This window comes from Mobula hypostoma, chromosome 27, assembly GCF_963921235.1.
Source record: "Mobula hypostoma chromosome 27, sMobHyp1.1, whole genome shotgun sequence".
Lineage (NCBI taxonomy): Eukaryota > Metazoa > Chordata > Chondrichthyes > Myliobatiformes > Myliobatidae > Mobula > Mobula hypostoma.
In genome coordinates this window covers 21,322,695-21,337,889 of record NC_086123.1, presented here as the reverse complement: position 1 = coordinate 21,337,889, position 15,195 = coordinate 21,322,695, and the positions used below count along the sequence as shown (strand labels likewise).

Here is a 15,195-nt window from a genome sequence, read left to right as displayed (position 1 = left end):
CTTCTTTCAAAGAATCCCAGTGACTAAATTCATAGGCTCCTACATTTGGTCATTCAAACTTTTAATTTTCACAATACTTGTAAACCCCGGTGTATAATTTGTTATCGAGTTTAAGTGTATTTGTGGAGGGCAAAATGCCTGTTTAAAAAAAGATTTTTTAAAAAAAGTAATAAAATAACTACAAGCATTTTTTTCAACAGTGAATATTGCAGCAAATTTCTGATGCTAAAAGTTTTAAAATTAAAAGAGTGCTTATAAATAACGACAGTGAACAGATACTTAATGGATTGTCTCTTGAATAGGTGTTTTGATATTTGCAACTCCCATTATCTTTAGTTTGGAATAATGCACTTGACATGAACTGTGCAGCTCCCAGCTATTTAGGACCTTGACATTTAACAGGCGTCAAAAAAAAACCCCATTTCAGATCAAACATCAATCATCTTCAGTGAGGCTCGGGATCTTTGCATGGATACCATCAATGAAACTCCTGGTTATTGCAACTTTAGACACAATTTAATTGTTCAGTAAAGTATTTTACAGATTAACATGGTATCATTGTCCATCCCCAATTCCACCTTGAACTAGGTAGTTTTTACGGTGCAGCTAATGGTCAACTCTGATGGTACATGGTCACAAAAGAGGACAAGAGTCCTTTCGCCATTGGACACCAGGTGAAAGAAATGGATTTTAAGGCCATGTTATAGTTCTGTGGCACTTAGTTTAAAGAAAAATAGATTTTAGTTAACTGGCTAAATTCCCCAGCTACTTGGTTGGGGTTTGAATATCTATCTTGGGGTTTTATAACCAGGCATCAAGATCATTAGTCTAGTAATGCGATCAGTATGGTGGCCATATATAAAACAGTGTATAATCCCACATTGATGGAGTCTAAAGCAAGCCTCCAGTGTGACAGCGTCTGCTGAAGCAAGAAGTTCATCAAAATGAAGGAATAAGCGGAGCCTTATGACAGCCAGTTAGAGGTCCCAGCTTTATGAAGATTCTGCACAGGTCATCGACCCGGTTCAGTAATGATGTAAGCTGTAGAATGGCTGTACTGGCAACATAAATGTAAAGGGGATTGGGAGGATTCAAGCAAGAGCGAATAATTATCTGGAAAATCTTCTAAGACAGAAAGGCTCAAAACGCAAGCAACCATGACAACAAAAGACAAGATCTTATGGCATAGGACTTAACTCTTCACCCAGCTTTATAAATCAAAGAAAGTACCAGTAAGCAGCGGCAGCAAAAAAAAAATCTATCAAAAATAAATTGGAAAGCAAAATGGATTGATTCTGCAAATTCAAACCATGCCTTTTAACCCAACAATGGTTAAACACAGCCAAGATTGACAAAGTGGATCTTAAATGCGAGAAATTCTGCAGTTGCTGGAAATCCAAAGCAACACACACAAAATGTTGGAGGAACCCAGCAGATCAGGCAGCATCTATGGAAATTAATAAACAGCCAACGTTTTGGGCCGAGACCCTTCTTCAGGACTGGAAAGGAAGGGGGGAGACACCAGAATAAAAAGTGGGGGGGGGGAGGGATGGTTAAGGAGGATAGCTAAAAGGTGATAAGTGAAGCCAGGTGAGTAGGAAAGGTACAAGGCTGGAGAGGAAGGGTTCTGATAGGAGAGGAGAGTGGACCATAGGAGAAAAGAAAGGTGGAGCCCCAGGGGGATGTGATAGGCAGTTGAGAGGAGGTAAGAGGCCAGAGTGGGCAATAGAAGAGGGGAGGGGCAAGGAAAACAATTACCAAAAGGAGAAGTCAATGTTCATGCCATCAGGTTGGAGGCTACCCAGATGGAATATGAGGTGTTGTTCCTCCACCCAGAGGATGGCCTCACTGTGGTACAAGAGAGCCAACGTGTCGGAACCAGAATGGAAATCGCAATCAAAACATTTGGCCACTGGTTTTAGCAATGGAACGGATGGTGGTCCACCAGAAAAATCTGCTATCTTTACCAGGTGCCCTCCAGAAGCAAGTTTAGGGAGGACTTGATGTGATACGATTGCAAAGTGCAAGACTGTAAATAAAGTGGTAGACACACAGAGGAAAATAATCAGCAGCTTGAGACAGGGAAAGCAAGTTTAAAAATATGAACATGCTCAATACGGCAGCAACAGCTCTGTAATCCATTGAAATACACCCCCAAAACCAGATGGATTCAATTTGGAACAGGTTCAAAGGATTAACTCATCTTGGCTGCTGAATTGGCTCAAGACTTGAGAGGTAAAAATGCATCTACGAGGCTTTATTAAAAACAATAGGAAATAAATTAAATCAATTCCAATGTAATTGAATAATCTGTAATCGAGTTAGGTGATGTACATCCTGATTTATAAAATTTCAAGCATTTTAAACCATAATTTGCCTGACTGCCTTATAAGTTAACATTACTGTAGGATTTCGTTACACAAAAAAATAGCAACTGAGCCTGTACAACTGGCAACTTCCCTATTTAACACAGAACTGTAATGTCCAGACCAGGAAAGCACCACATTTCTTCTATGATGATCCACAAATTTAAATCGGCAGCAGAAAATGAGATAAGACTATCCATACATAACTGTGTTTGCCAATTCACAGAAATTATTTATTTCCTATTATGTCTTCCAAAGCAGCAGTGTTAACTATCTCAGACTCCTTTGGACTTGCTAACATTGTTCCTTCCCAGAAGCAAGTTGTGCAGCTCTCAGCCAGGACAAACCAGCAGGTGTAAAGCAAGGGAGCAAGTCCTGCGTTACTGTGTTTCATGAGCTGCATTATCGTGGCCCAAGGGCGGCATTCAGCCTACAGACTACACAAGCGACCACCGCTCGCAAGTGGTTTGGGTGACGGAAATTCGTCCTTACAGAATTCACAAATCACAAGTAAAACAGTCAGAGTTTTAAAAAAAATTCGCTCTCAGGGAATCTGTGTGTAAATGTTTTATTTTTTCAGCTGGCATTTCTCGGTGCATGCGCGGATTATGTCGTTTTGTAGTGCGGAAAATCGCAATACAGACGGTTATCTGGGACTGCAATCCTCCCCCTCCTCCCCGTAACATGGAGGGTCTCCTGGAATTTGGGTATTCTTGCTCTGGTCGCCATTTTAACTTGCATCACTGGTCCCGGCAGCACGAGGAGTGGCTGAGTTGATTAATTCTGGAACAGTTATGTATATGAGGAGAAGGGGTATCTGACAGAATTAGATTAGGAAGAGTGAAAGGAAGTTCAAGTGAATTTTATTTGTCAGCAAGGGTTGACTGGGCCAATTAACTGTACCTTCTTTATAATTCTTTGCCAGGTCAACCATTTTTGAGTTGGATTTGTCCTTTTCCACCCCTCTTCTTATTTTCTTGATTTGTTTAGGCTTACGATTAGCGCAGGGGCTTGTACCTGGTTCATTTTCTCTGCAGAGTGTTCACATCCTGAGACCCTCACTGAGCAAATGAGTGAACAGTCCTGAGTAACTATTAGGCCCAGCTGTTGGGTCTTTAAGGAAATTAAAAACTATGAGCAGTTTGATTTTAAAGACATCTTTTTTGTTTTAAATGCACATTAGGACTGTGTAAGGAGATTGACTTTTGGGATATTTAAGGCTAAACCTTTTTTTTTACAATTTCATATTTCTACAAAGTACATCGGCTGTGTCAGCCAAACCTCCACCAATAGTTTCATGGTAAGGATCTCATTCATACTATGTCATTCTGGGGACAGGGCCATTTTAGAATGGGTAACTCATGTGAAATATTGTTCTCTTGGACATTATTTTGAAGGATCCTTTTCTCTGAAAATAAAAACTCAATGAAATGAATTAATTAAAACACATCCTTTTAATGGGCTCCAATGGAACAGTATTCCTTAATTAGTGGCTGCTGTAGAATTGTTAATAGTGCTATTCTATCTGTAACATGGCAAGTAAAATATTTTATTGTTTAAAAATAAATGAAAACGTACCCACTTATGGGATTGGCAATAAAGATTATTGCTCATTTAAATTAATTTTAAAAACAAACCTCTATAAAATATTGAACCATCGGAAGGTCCATTCAATCATAATGGCTCACAAGCCGCTTGATCAGGCGAACAGGCTGTTATAGCAGCATTGAAGTACTGTCCTTTTGCCACTGAGTCCTGGGATTTAATAGAAACTGATTAATTTAATAATGATCCACAGTGTAATGAGCTTGAACTAGCTCCTAATGGATGCAAGCACAGAGCAGAAAAATGCCAATACTGAAGAGACTGCTCTCATAACTATCCCTGGATGAGTTTCAATTAAGTCAGGGTTTTGGAAAGGACGACGGAAGGGTTTGTCAGAAAGGTAAGAGGGTTGTGGACCACTGTTCTGGGGAGCAGAAGGGACCTCGGAGCTCTTCAGAACCTCGGGGTTTCGATACAGATAAATAGGGAGAACTCTTTCCACTGCGCATGGTCAGTAACTCGAGACCAGAGCCTTCAGCTAATCTACAGAAGAACCAGGAAGTCACTGAGAATCATTTATACTCATTTCACGTCCCAACCAGGTAGAATCATTCAGAACAGGATGAGGCCAATCGTCCATCTTGCTGGATCTCTACATGCACGTACATGAGCTGAAAGGCAACTCAAGTCCTGAGGAAGGGTCTCGGCCGGAAACTTCATTTATTCGTTTCCATAGATGCTGCCTGGCCTGCTGAGTTACTCCAGCATTTTATGCGTGCGTGTTGCCTTGGATTTCTAGCATCTGAAGACTTTCTCCTGTCAGGGATATACACTTGGGAGAATAGCTGGGCTAAGGCAATCGAAGATGAGAATGGGACAAGTTGGATATTTCTTTCAAAGGACTGATAAACACAAGATGGGCCAAATAAATCTGGTGTTGCATGGTTCCACATCGCTGGGACACCGGACAGTTTATTTCAAGTTTAATAACCAAAATACTTGCTTAAACATTTTGTAACCTTCTTTTCTTAGCCTCAGTTTTCTTTTTCTTTAGATTGCTTGAGAGCCTTCACTTTTGGTCCCTTGATATTACCCCGCTGGGTTTCCAATCCCCATGGTGAAGACCAACATGCACAGTTACATAAGAACTACAGCAGGGAATTTACACCCATTACAATGAAACTTGTCTTGGACTAAACCCCAGATTATTAACATCACACTGACAAAGTTAAATGCGTGGAATTTGTGCTTTAAGGCAAAGATTATGCTTTGATACGTGAAGAGGACTTTGTATTGCCAAGCATAGCAAATAACAATGATTACCAATAAACCCAGAGTTAGAAATACAAACTACTTGCTAATTGGAATTAGCAAGTTAGATGAGGAAGAGCAAGAATTAAATAAACTACCACTGACAGTACTTAGTTAATCCTGTTGGCTTGGACTGTACAGTTACATTAAAGCATCAGAACTCATTTATTTTTAATTAAATTAGACAGCAAGTCCCACTGTCACCAGATACACAGTTCAATTTAGGAATCAGGAAGCAATTGTCTGAGTTGCTCTGTTAAGCCAGAATCTTGACAGGATTTGACATTTTAAAATACACGGAAGTGTGGTACTTCACCATGAGATACTCTTTTAATAGGCCAGAAAGGGTAGTTGGCTTGTGAATTTTTAAACAGCGTTGAGGATTAATTATAACCTCTCTGCAGCTGAATATTTACGGCTACCTGAGTGCAGTATCATTTCTTTAGAATTTGCTTACAGTTGGATTATTTTAAAAATGCCTTCTTCAATGAAACCTTTCTCCCTTTCCACCTCACTTCATGCTGAATGACTTTACACTCAATTCAATATGCTTAATATTGATTATACATTGAATTCAATATGCTGTTAATTGCAAAAACTGAGAGTATAGTTACAGAGCATATTCCCAGTTTTCTTTACCAGGATGTACTTACCAGCCACTGGAGTAAAAATGCAGACTTAGAGAGTTTCAAATCTGCGTGACTGAAAGAATTTGGCCCTTCCAGTCCTCAGTTGAGTGGCAGAGTACTGGTCCTTCACCAACAGGTAAATAACAATCGTCGACTGGACAAAGACAAACTTAATTGAAATCTCTTCGTTTCTGCTGAACTGTGTCCAAGCCACAGCTCTAAGTAGAGGATGCTTAAAGAGAAATTGATTTCCAGCATTAAGCAACGTAATGCTATGGATCCAAAGAGTGATATTAGCCTGTGTGTTCATATTTCCTGGCCTCAAACAGTGTTTTGTGAAGGCAACCTTTCTCGCTGAATGTGCTCAATAGATTGATTGTTAAACATTGATTGTATTGGCTCAACTGTCACACTGAAGCCTGCACATCTTTAATTCAGCAACAGCTGCACAGAATTTTTATGACAATTGGTTTAATACAGTTGCCATCTTGAGATTGGTCTGCAGGGTAAACCTGCATGTATAATGGGAACAAAATGCATATTTTAGCATCAGGTCAAATAGACTGCAGAATCTCGGCCTAAAAAGGGCACATCTAAAATGGCTGATTCGCTTAGTATCTAATGTTAATTGTTCTGACTCCTTCTTATATTGAGGATGAAAATACATCCGCTATCTTTTAAAGATTTAACTATAAAACACCACTGAGAACAGCTTAAATTCAAACGTGTACAAACAATGTCACGAAAGGAATAAACTCAGCGCGCATGGCTTGCCTTCCTTTGAATTGCTCTTTAGTTGTCCTTCCTCTTGGACGGTCGCAGCCTGCAGTATCTGAGGCAATTAATGTAAAATAGTGACCCGAAGGACTATATTTGGGACAGCACATCAGAGAATAAATCAATCTGCATGTCAAAACTCTTACACAATACCAACGGAAATATATTGTATTTAGAGGCTAAGTGCTGAGAAAGACTACAAAGGCTAGATAGGGATCAGCCTTCATGTTTTTGTTTTACAAATACAAAAGATAAGGTAAGATGAACGCAGGGATAAAAAAGATCAGTTGAATCTGATCGAGTGCATTACCGTAGCCTTGAGCAAAACAGGATTTAAATCTGTTGCAAGACAAAATCAAGTGCTGCAGGAAACCCTGAAGAGCCAAAACCCACATCAATCTTCAGCAGTGAGATTACACCAAACATCATCACATCGACTACATCTTAAAAAGGTGGGTGGTGGGGGAGGGTGGGGGGAGGTGGGAAAGAAACCCTTCAAAATGTGGATAGAAATCAGGATTGATCTGAAAGAGGCCAGCTGCACTGTTAGGACTGGAGGATGCTCACGCAAGGATCAGGGTCCAGTTGCTGAGCGCCAGGCCGTGGCAACATGGGAAGTGAAATTTATTCTCCTCCATCGGAGATTTTTGTCCGCTGCCCCTTCTGCTTTACTGAGTTTGATTCATAGTCCCATAGTCAGTTACAAACACAAAATGTAAACTCCCAAAATTACTTCTTTTTGCTGGGCAACGTTCTGTTCAACGGACATTGGTATTCTTCAGAACACCACAGGCGAGTATCTAACAGGAGTGAAGAGTTAATCACGTACCATGCTTTAGCTTGTTCAAGAAAGGCTATTGCAGAAGTTTCTACAACATATACAATTGCACATAACACCCTGTGTTACAAATGTTTGAAAACACATGATCAAAACTAAGAACATAGTTCCTGGTGTCGAGGTTCCTATTTTTAGAGTCTTCTTGACTATATCAGAGTTTACTTCTGGTAATTATGAATTAATTGTCTTGAAGACAAAAATTAAGAAAACAATTTCTATCCATGAGCTAGCAAATTTGGTCAGCCTTCTGGATCATAGTGCTGTTTAATGGCTTTAGACTATAGTCTTTAATCTCTTCCTGTGGCAAAGTACAGGACTTCAAGTGTGCATTTAATGGCACTGAAATCAATGTTTGTTATTTTCATTCTGTTGCTAATGTCAAATAGGAAAACTGCTACAGCAGAGTTTTCAACCAGTCCTTAATATAAGACATGTACAAATAAATATTTCTTTTTCTAAAAGTTGTTTGATTTTTTTTGTTTAAAATAGTGGTCAATATTTGTTTCCTCAGATGCTAAACGTGATTCTGGAAGATTAATTGAAGAATGAATTCAAAAAGTTCAAAGCTTTCTGCACAAACTGTTGCAGTTTTGTCTTTCCCCAAGTCTCAATTTAAATTAAACATTTAAAATTCTTTCTGCTCTTGACGAGTTCAATTGTCACCTCCTGTGGTTTTGTGTCAAGTTCACTGCCCGGAGTAAAACCTCTCGTTAGAATTCCCAGTCTGTGGGCTCCTCTCGATTGGCCGCCTTCTCCAGGCGGTGAATGATGTTATTCAGGTTTGCCATCTTTGCGTGGCGTCTCTGGATGCTTTTCGTTAGCTTCGAGTTTGGCTGTAGAGGAACGTTATCAGTCCCAGGAATCAAGCACTGCCCCTGTGGGGCACTGGGAGGCGAGGGAGAGATGGGAGCGGAGGAGGATGGGACTGGTGAAGCTGGCACGAGGCCCGGTGAAGAGGCCGCAGGAGAATTCAGAGCCACCTCCACACCGCCACACGCAAGCTCAGAAATTGCTTTGAAACCGTTGCTTTCTGCCATGTTAGGCGCAGGGACGTACTCGTCTGGCTTTGGAGACTTGCCAGGAGATGCCAGATCCGACGAATTAACGTGAAACTTGTCATAGTTAGATGTACCAATGATCAAGCACTGAGGATTCTGGATATGCAGGACTGTGGTAGTTTTTAATGAATGGATCTCATGGTTACAGTCTGCTCGATCCTGTTTCAGAGCGGCAGGGAAGTGCGCAGATGAAGCCATGCTTCCTACGTCCTCTTCCACGCAACAGGTCGCACAGTGGTCATAATCCTCCTCTTCACCGCGATCCCGGAACTCCTGTTTAATCTCCATTCCAGCTTCCGCGTGCGTCACTGCAGCCGGCGGCGGCCTGCCTTTCATCTCGGCAAAGACGACCTTCTTGTCTTCGGGCTCCGAGTCAGAACTCTGTGGCTGGCCGCCACTCAGAGAATTGTTGTGGTGTGCGTACCCTTGGCAGCCGGTTGGCTCCTGGTCTGTATCGTTCTCCTGCAGATCCTCAACAAGCGTTTCCCTTCGAACACGGGACCTGCAGACACCATTAAACAGGATCATTAAGTAAACCAATAAGGGGATCTGAAGTTCAAAATGAGAAAAGATCAATCCGTTCCATATATTTTTTTCCCAGTACTAAAAATAATAGGAGTAAAAACTTATGTTAGAAGGAATTCTTTTCAGTTAATTAACATCTTTACATTTTCAAATGCACTCAGTGGCCACTTTATTAGGTACACTTCCAGCCACACGACCGCTACCATCTAGAAGGACGAGAGTAGCAGATACCTGGGAACACCACCACTCGGAAATCCCCCTCCAAGTCACTCACCATCCTGACTTGGAAACATATCGCCACTCCTTCATTGTCGCTGGATCAAAATCATGGAATTCCCTCCCTAACAGCACTGTGGGTGTACCTACCCCTCAGGGACTGCAGCGGTTCAAGAAGGCAGCTCATCACCACCTTCTCAAGGGCAACTAGGGATGGGCAATAAATGCTGGCTTAGCTGGTGATGCCCACATCCCGTAAATGAATTAAAAAAAAAATTAGTGCAAATATTTAATCGGCCAATCACGTAGCAGCAACTCAATGCATTAAAGCATGCAGACACGATCAAGAGGTTCAATTGTTGTTCAAAGACTAAAACATGAGAACGGGTAAGAAGAATCACCTAAGTGACTTTTGACAGTGGAATGATTGTTGGTGCCAGATGGGGTGGTTTGAGTATCTCAGAAACGGCTGATATCCTGGGAATTTCATGCACAAAAGTCTCTAGAGTTAAAGAGAATGGTGATAAAAATAGGAAAAAACATCCAGTGAGTGGCAGTTCCATTGGCGAAAATGAAAAGGTCACAGGAGAATGGCCAGATTGGTTCAAGCTGACAGGAAGTTGGGAATGACTCAAATAACCACACGTTGCAACAGCGGTGTGCGGAAAAGCATCTCTGAACGCACAACACTGAACTTTGAAATGGACAGGCTACAGCAGCCGAAGACCATAAACCTACACTTAGTGACCACTTTATCAGGTACAGGAGGTACTTCGTAAAGAGTCCATTGAGTGTATACAGGCAGATACGAAGAGAAGGACATGTTTGATGGAGTTGGGAAGAGACGTGGATGAAGCTCCATTGAAGAATAAACACTAGGACGGATTCAAAGTTCAAAGTACATTTATTATCAAAGTATGCACACTTTATACAAGCTTGAGATTCATCTCCTGACAGGCTGCCACAAAATAAGGAAGCCCAATAGCACCCATTAAAAAAAGACTGTCAAACACCCAATGCGTAGAGAAAAATAAAACAACTCGTGCAAACAGTAAAAGAAAGCAAATAGCATTCAGAACTGAAGTTCGTGGAAGTGAGTCCACAGACACGAAGCCAGTCATTGCAGTAGTCGATTCAGGAGCCCATTAGTTGCCGGCCACGGCAACAGTTCAGCACAGAGTCGAGCAAACCTCGCGGAGCAGCCAGATGAACCAGCTCATTCTTCGCCTTCCTATGTTATCAAAAATCATTCAGCAATGTTTTTGCCAAATCCATTCACCATAATTGCACGGTGCAATAGTTTAGGGTTACTGGACAGGGAGATAATCATGTCAAAAGTTGCAATGGAAACAAGGGATTGTGATTTGCAAGATACCATTTTTGTTTGAATTTCATCTTATGGTAACTCTGCAGTTCCTTCCCTCACTTTGAAAGTCAGAAACCTTTCAAGGAACTTGAAGTAATCTGGAGCTGAGACCTCTCGAATTTCATGTCAACACAAACTCCAGAAGCATTAACATTGGAAACTAGTTTTTAAACCTTCCTAAATTAAATAGAACCTGGTTATTAGGAGCGTATTAATTCCCAAGTACTATTGAACAACCTGTCTGGCCCTGAGAAAATAACTTTAATACTGCGGTTAGCTTTCCTCCGGCAAAGTACTTTACACCTTTTGCCTTTAACTTCACTTGCTGTAGAACGATTATGAAGTATATTATGAGCTGTGCTTTTGACCTTCTGATTTATTAGACTGTTCTTCATTCTGAACGAGTGATCTCACTTCTTGATTACTTCCATTGTTGGAAGCCACAATCTCCCTTGAGATAGAGATACATTCAATGTCACAGTGGAGATGGGGAAAGAGAGAGCAGCTTAGTATCTGTGGGCAGCTTATGAGTGCCACGTTGCTGCCAATGACTCCAAAGTTCAGGCCCAAGTACTTTCACAGACATTCCAGCTTGATTCTTCACCTTTTAATGCAAGCTACATTCCTGAACGAAGCCTTTGATACCTTTAACCTTGATTTCTTAATCTTTAAAAGAAGATTGCTATCTTTGAGTCATTGTCCATTTCTCAAGCTACAGTGGTGTGGTAATAGAATACATTCAGGAGAATGTGTTATTTTCCCTCTACAACTCTTTCCTGCATACTAAAAGATCAAAGCCTTAATCTGCGTCTGTCTCTGCAGGCCCAATTTGTACACACCTCTGCTCATTAGTTCAGCAGTTCCCCTCAGAATTGTGACAAGTAGTGTGGAGAAAAGGAACCAGAGGATGTATTTGTAGAAGGCATACATCATACATGTGATCAGATGCCAGATGGAACGTCACTACAGCAGGGGTGCACTTGTAATTGCAGGTTACCCTTGGGCAAGGTGTAACACCTGCTTAGCCCCCTGATCAGGGTCAGGTGAAGCTACGGGAGGAGCTACGAGTCCTGGTTATGCGACCACTCAAGCCAGGCCAGGCAAACTCCGAAGGGTATTGATAATGGCTGGGGTCACCTGTCTTGTGAAGATACTGCTCAGAAGGGTGCAACGGGGCAAACCACTTCTGTTGAAAAATTTGCCTAGAACAATAATCGACCATGATCGCCCAAGTCATTAGACACAGCACACAACAAATAATATTAACACGGTCAGAAAACGGCTAACAAACAGGTTCTGGATAAACAGATCACTTCCAGGTCACCAGACTGTAACTAGTGAGGTCCAGTGTGATCAGTCCTGCGTTCCCAACTATTACTGAGGACTCAAGGGGTTGAGAGTATCTATTGATGAAAAGTGGAGAAGGGTGCAAAGGTTCTGGAAAGATATATAGCAAAGCTAAGTGAGTGAGTAAAACTTCTGAATTTGGAGTAGATGAGGCTATCAACTTCAGTAGGCAGAAAATAAAACAGAGCATAAAAGGGGGTCATAAGCCTTTGGAATTGTCAACCCTAGGAGCTATGAAGGATCTATTATTGAATCTTTGTCTGTTGTGATACATAAAATAATATTTCCTATCAACCAGAGAGAAATATAGGAGGGTTCAATACTTAGCATCGAGATGGACTCCCCTGTAGATCAGAAGTCAGTCTAAGGTTAAGAGGACTGGCAGGGAAGTGAACACTGCCTTGAGTGCCACACTCCTACTTTCAGTGGTTTAGTGTCAATGTTAGGTCCGTGGTAACAAAAAACGGAAAATTCTCATCTGTAGCTAAAGCTGCCTCAACTCTGATGCGCGTCGTTCTCATCGCGGGTTTTCTCAGTTCACTCCAGCCCTATCAATCTGTGCTCCACAGCCCTCCTGTATTTCCCTCAGATTGACAGGATATTTTATTTTATGTGTGACAACAGATCATTAATGACCACAGGCTGCTTGACCATCAGGTACATCACATCCCAGCTGAACTTCCAGCACGGTAGCAACCCAGACTGGTTTACAGGACTGCTTTTATACGTATAGTTATTGTGGTTTTTATGCTTATTGTGTTCTTTTATGTTGCCTCAGGTCCAAACAATCATTCTGTTCTTCATGTAATGAAGAATGACAATAAATAATCTTGACTCTTTTATCTTGAAACCCCCTGGTGACTAATTTCTTTACTTGGCTGCCCAAACTGTTTGCTCCAATAAATGAAGACAATCAACTCAGGAGAGGCTGAGCTTTGGGTCCTAGGCCCAGAGAAGGGCAGTGTGGAGTCCAGCACTGGTTAGTATATAAATGAACTAAGAAGCTGGAAAGTCCTGGGGATTAGCAATATGAGATCCCCGCTCCTAACAGAGAATGGTCACTGCAACGATTGCCAGCCACGGGAACATCGGTGAAGGTATCAGCGCAGACAGTGGCTGAGAGGAGTCCATCAAGTGCGCACCAGGCTGCCTCAGACAGAAAGCAGAGCTCCTCCTCAGTTAGGAGGTGAGAAGATGCCAGAATAAAAAGGTGGGAGGGGGGGGAGGAGCAGGAGGCTAGCTGGAAGGTGATGGGTGGGAAAGGTCAAAGTCTGGAGAAGAAAGAATCTCAGAGGAGAGGAGAGTGGACCATAGGAGAAAGGGGAGGAGGAGGGGACCCAGGGGGAAATGAGAGGCAGGTGAGAAGAAGTGAAAGGTCAGAGTGGGAATAGAGGAAGTTGGGTGGGGGGGGAGGGGGTTGAGATTTGTTCACTAGCAGAAGACATTGATATTCATGCCATCAGGTTAGAGGGTACGAAGATGGAATATAAGGTGTTGTTCTCTCACCCTGAGGGTGGCCTCATCTGGGCACAAGAGGAGGTTCTTGTATCCAGTAGGACAGGCAGCAATAGGTTCAGATCTAAAGCTTGGTTCAACACCAGAATCTGCTGCTTCAGTTTCTGATGCACATTCTCCCACAAATAGGTAAAAAAAAAAGAAAACAAAGCTTTGTTTATAAACCTTTGAACAGTGCACTGACCTGTAATTGTGGAACCAATTGATGACCGTGCTTGTCTTACGGTTGAGCTGAGCAGCAAGGCTCTCAATGGTCTGCTGGGAGGGGTATGGCTCCAGCTGATAGGCTTTCTTTAGGGCCTCCTTTTCCTCAGGAGCAAGCACCACCCTGGGCTTCTTCACCTGGTAATGATGGAATACTTGGTGCGGAATGCTTGGGCTGGCTGATTCTGATCGGGTGCTGGGAGAATCACTGTCAGATCCCGTGTTTATTAATCCATATCTACGCTTCAGATACGCTGAGGAAAAAAATTATAAGAATAATTAGTACCATATTGCTATTCACTTCCTCCTCCCTCCTGCCTGACACTGGAGTCCCAGGCTTCTCTCAGACACAGGCCCTCTGAGAGATGTGGAGCATGCTTGAGGTTGGAGAAGTTTAATTCCTCTCCTTGCAAACATTAAAACATTTTGGAAGACTGTTGTGGGGTACAGTGGCAAAGAGTTACTGAACCAGTAATCATGATTAATGACCTGTGGCTAGGTTCAAATCCCATTATGGCATCTGGAAAATTTAAATTCAGTTACTTAAATAAGTCAGGAATAAAAAGTTGATTTCAGTAATAGTGACCATGAAATGACCAGATTGTCACAGAAACCCATCTAGTTCATTGAATGCTCTTTAGGGGATAGACATGTCACACTTATAAAGTCTGGTCTATAAGGTGACTCCAGACTGAGGAATGTATCTCCCCCCTGCAAAATGACTCTTAATTCATGGACAATCAGGGGCAATACATTAAATAACAGTTTTGCCAGCAATACTCAAATCACTGCATTCAACACCAAGTGTTTTCAGTTGGGAGTCCAAGACAGATTGCTCTTTAGCCTATTTTGTAACCCTTCAATTCTGAGTTATTACACCTTCCCAAATATGAAATTTGACGACTTTAACACTCCAGCTGTGATGGACAGAGAGACAAATGATGTGCAAAGCCTCTGTACAGACAATGATATGCATATTGGCTTGCTGAAACATCTTTTGCATCCAGCATAAATTGCATTTAGTATAGTAGTGGTGGCTGCCATTGGAAACTGGCATGATAAACATTTTCAAGAGTAGGTGTCTCTTTCCGTGGAACTAAGTTCATATTCTGAGATTCAGGCTCTTGTACTGCTTGCAAGTGCTTTACAAAGGAATTAAACTACTGGAAGAAGGGATAGAAAAAGATTAAAAATAAAATAAAATAATTATTTATCTCTCTTGTTTTGTTGAAAGGAGATTGCGGATTATATTCCCTCTAAGCTGTGCAGGCCACACAGTAACTGAAATGCTCCCGCACACATAGCCTTCGTTGCCACGCAGCTGGAAAAGGTTTATGAAATATGAAAGATTTTCTTTGTTGTACTGCACTTCTTTATACCCTTCAATTAATAAATAAAATTAGAAGTATGTGATTTTTCAATTTTCATTCTAAATATTCATAGTAAGTGTATTACAAAAAAACCATTTAAAATGCCACGCAATTTACAAGCCGTGTAC

General features: G+C 41.6%; 1 protein-coding gene across 8 annotated transcripts in view; it reads right to left on the bottom strand.

Annotated features, from left to right (window-relative positions):
- Positions 1–3,885: 3,885 nt before the first annotated feature.
- The window catches only part of cux2b (cut-like homeobox 2b), a 351,466-nt gene continuing 340,156 nt past the window's right edge, over positions 3,886–15,195 (bottom strand). For all 8 annotated transcript variants that reach the window (XM_063034539.1, XM_063034536.1, XM_063034537.1 and 5 more), the window contains 2 exons: positions 13,678–13,951; positions 3,886–9,026 (listed from right to left, as the gene is read on the bottom strand). In XM_063034539.1, coding sequence (XP_062890609.1) covers positions 8,177–9,026; positions 13,678–13,951 — 1,124 coding nt within the window. In that variant the 3' untranslated portion in view covers positions 3,886–8,176. The remainder of the gene's footprint in view (positions 9,027–13,677; positions 13,952–15,195) is intronic.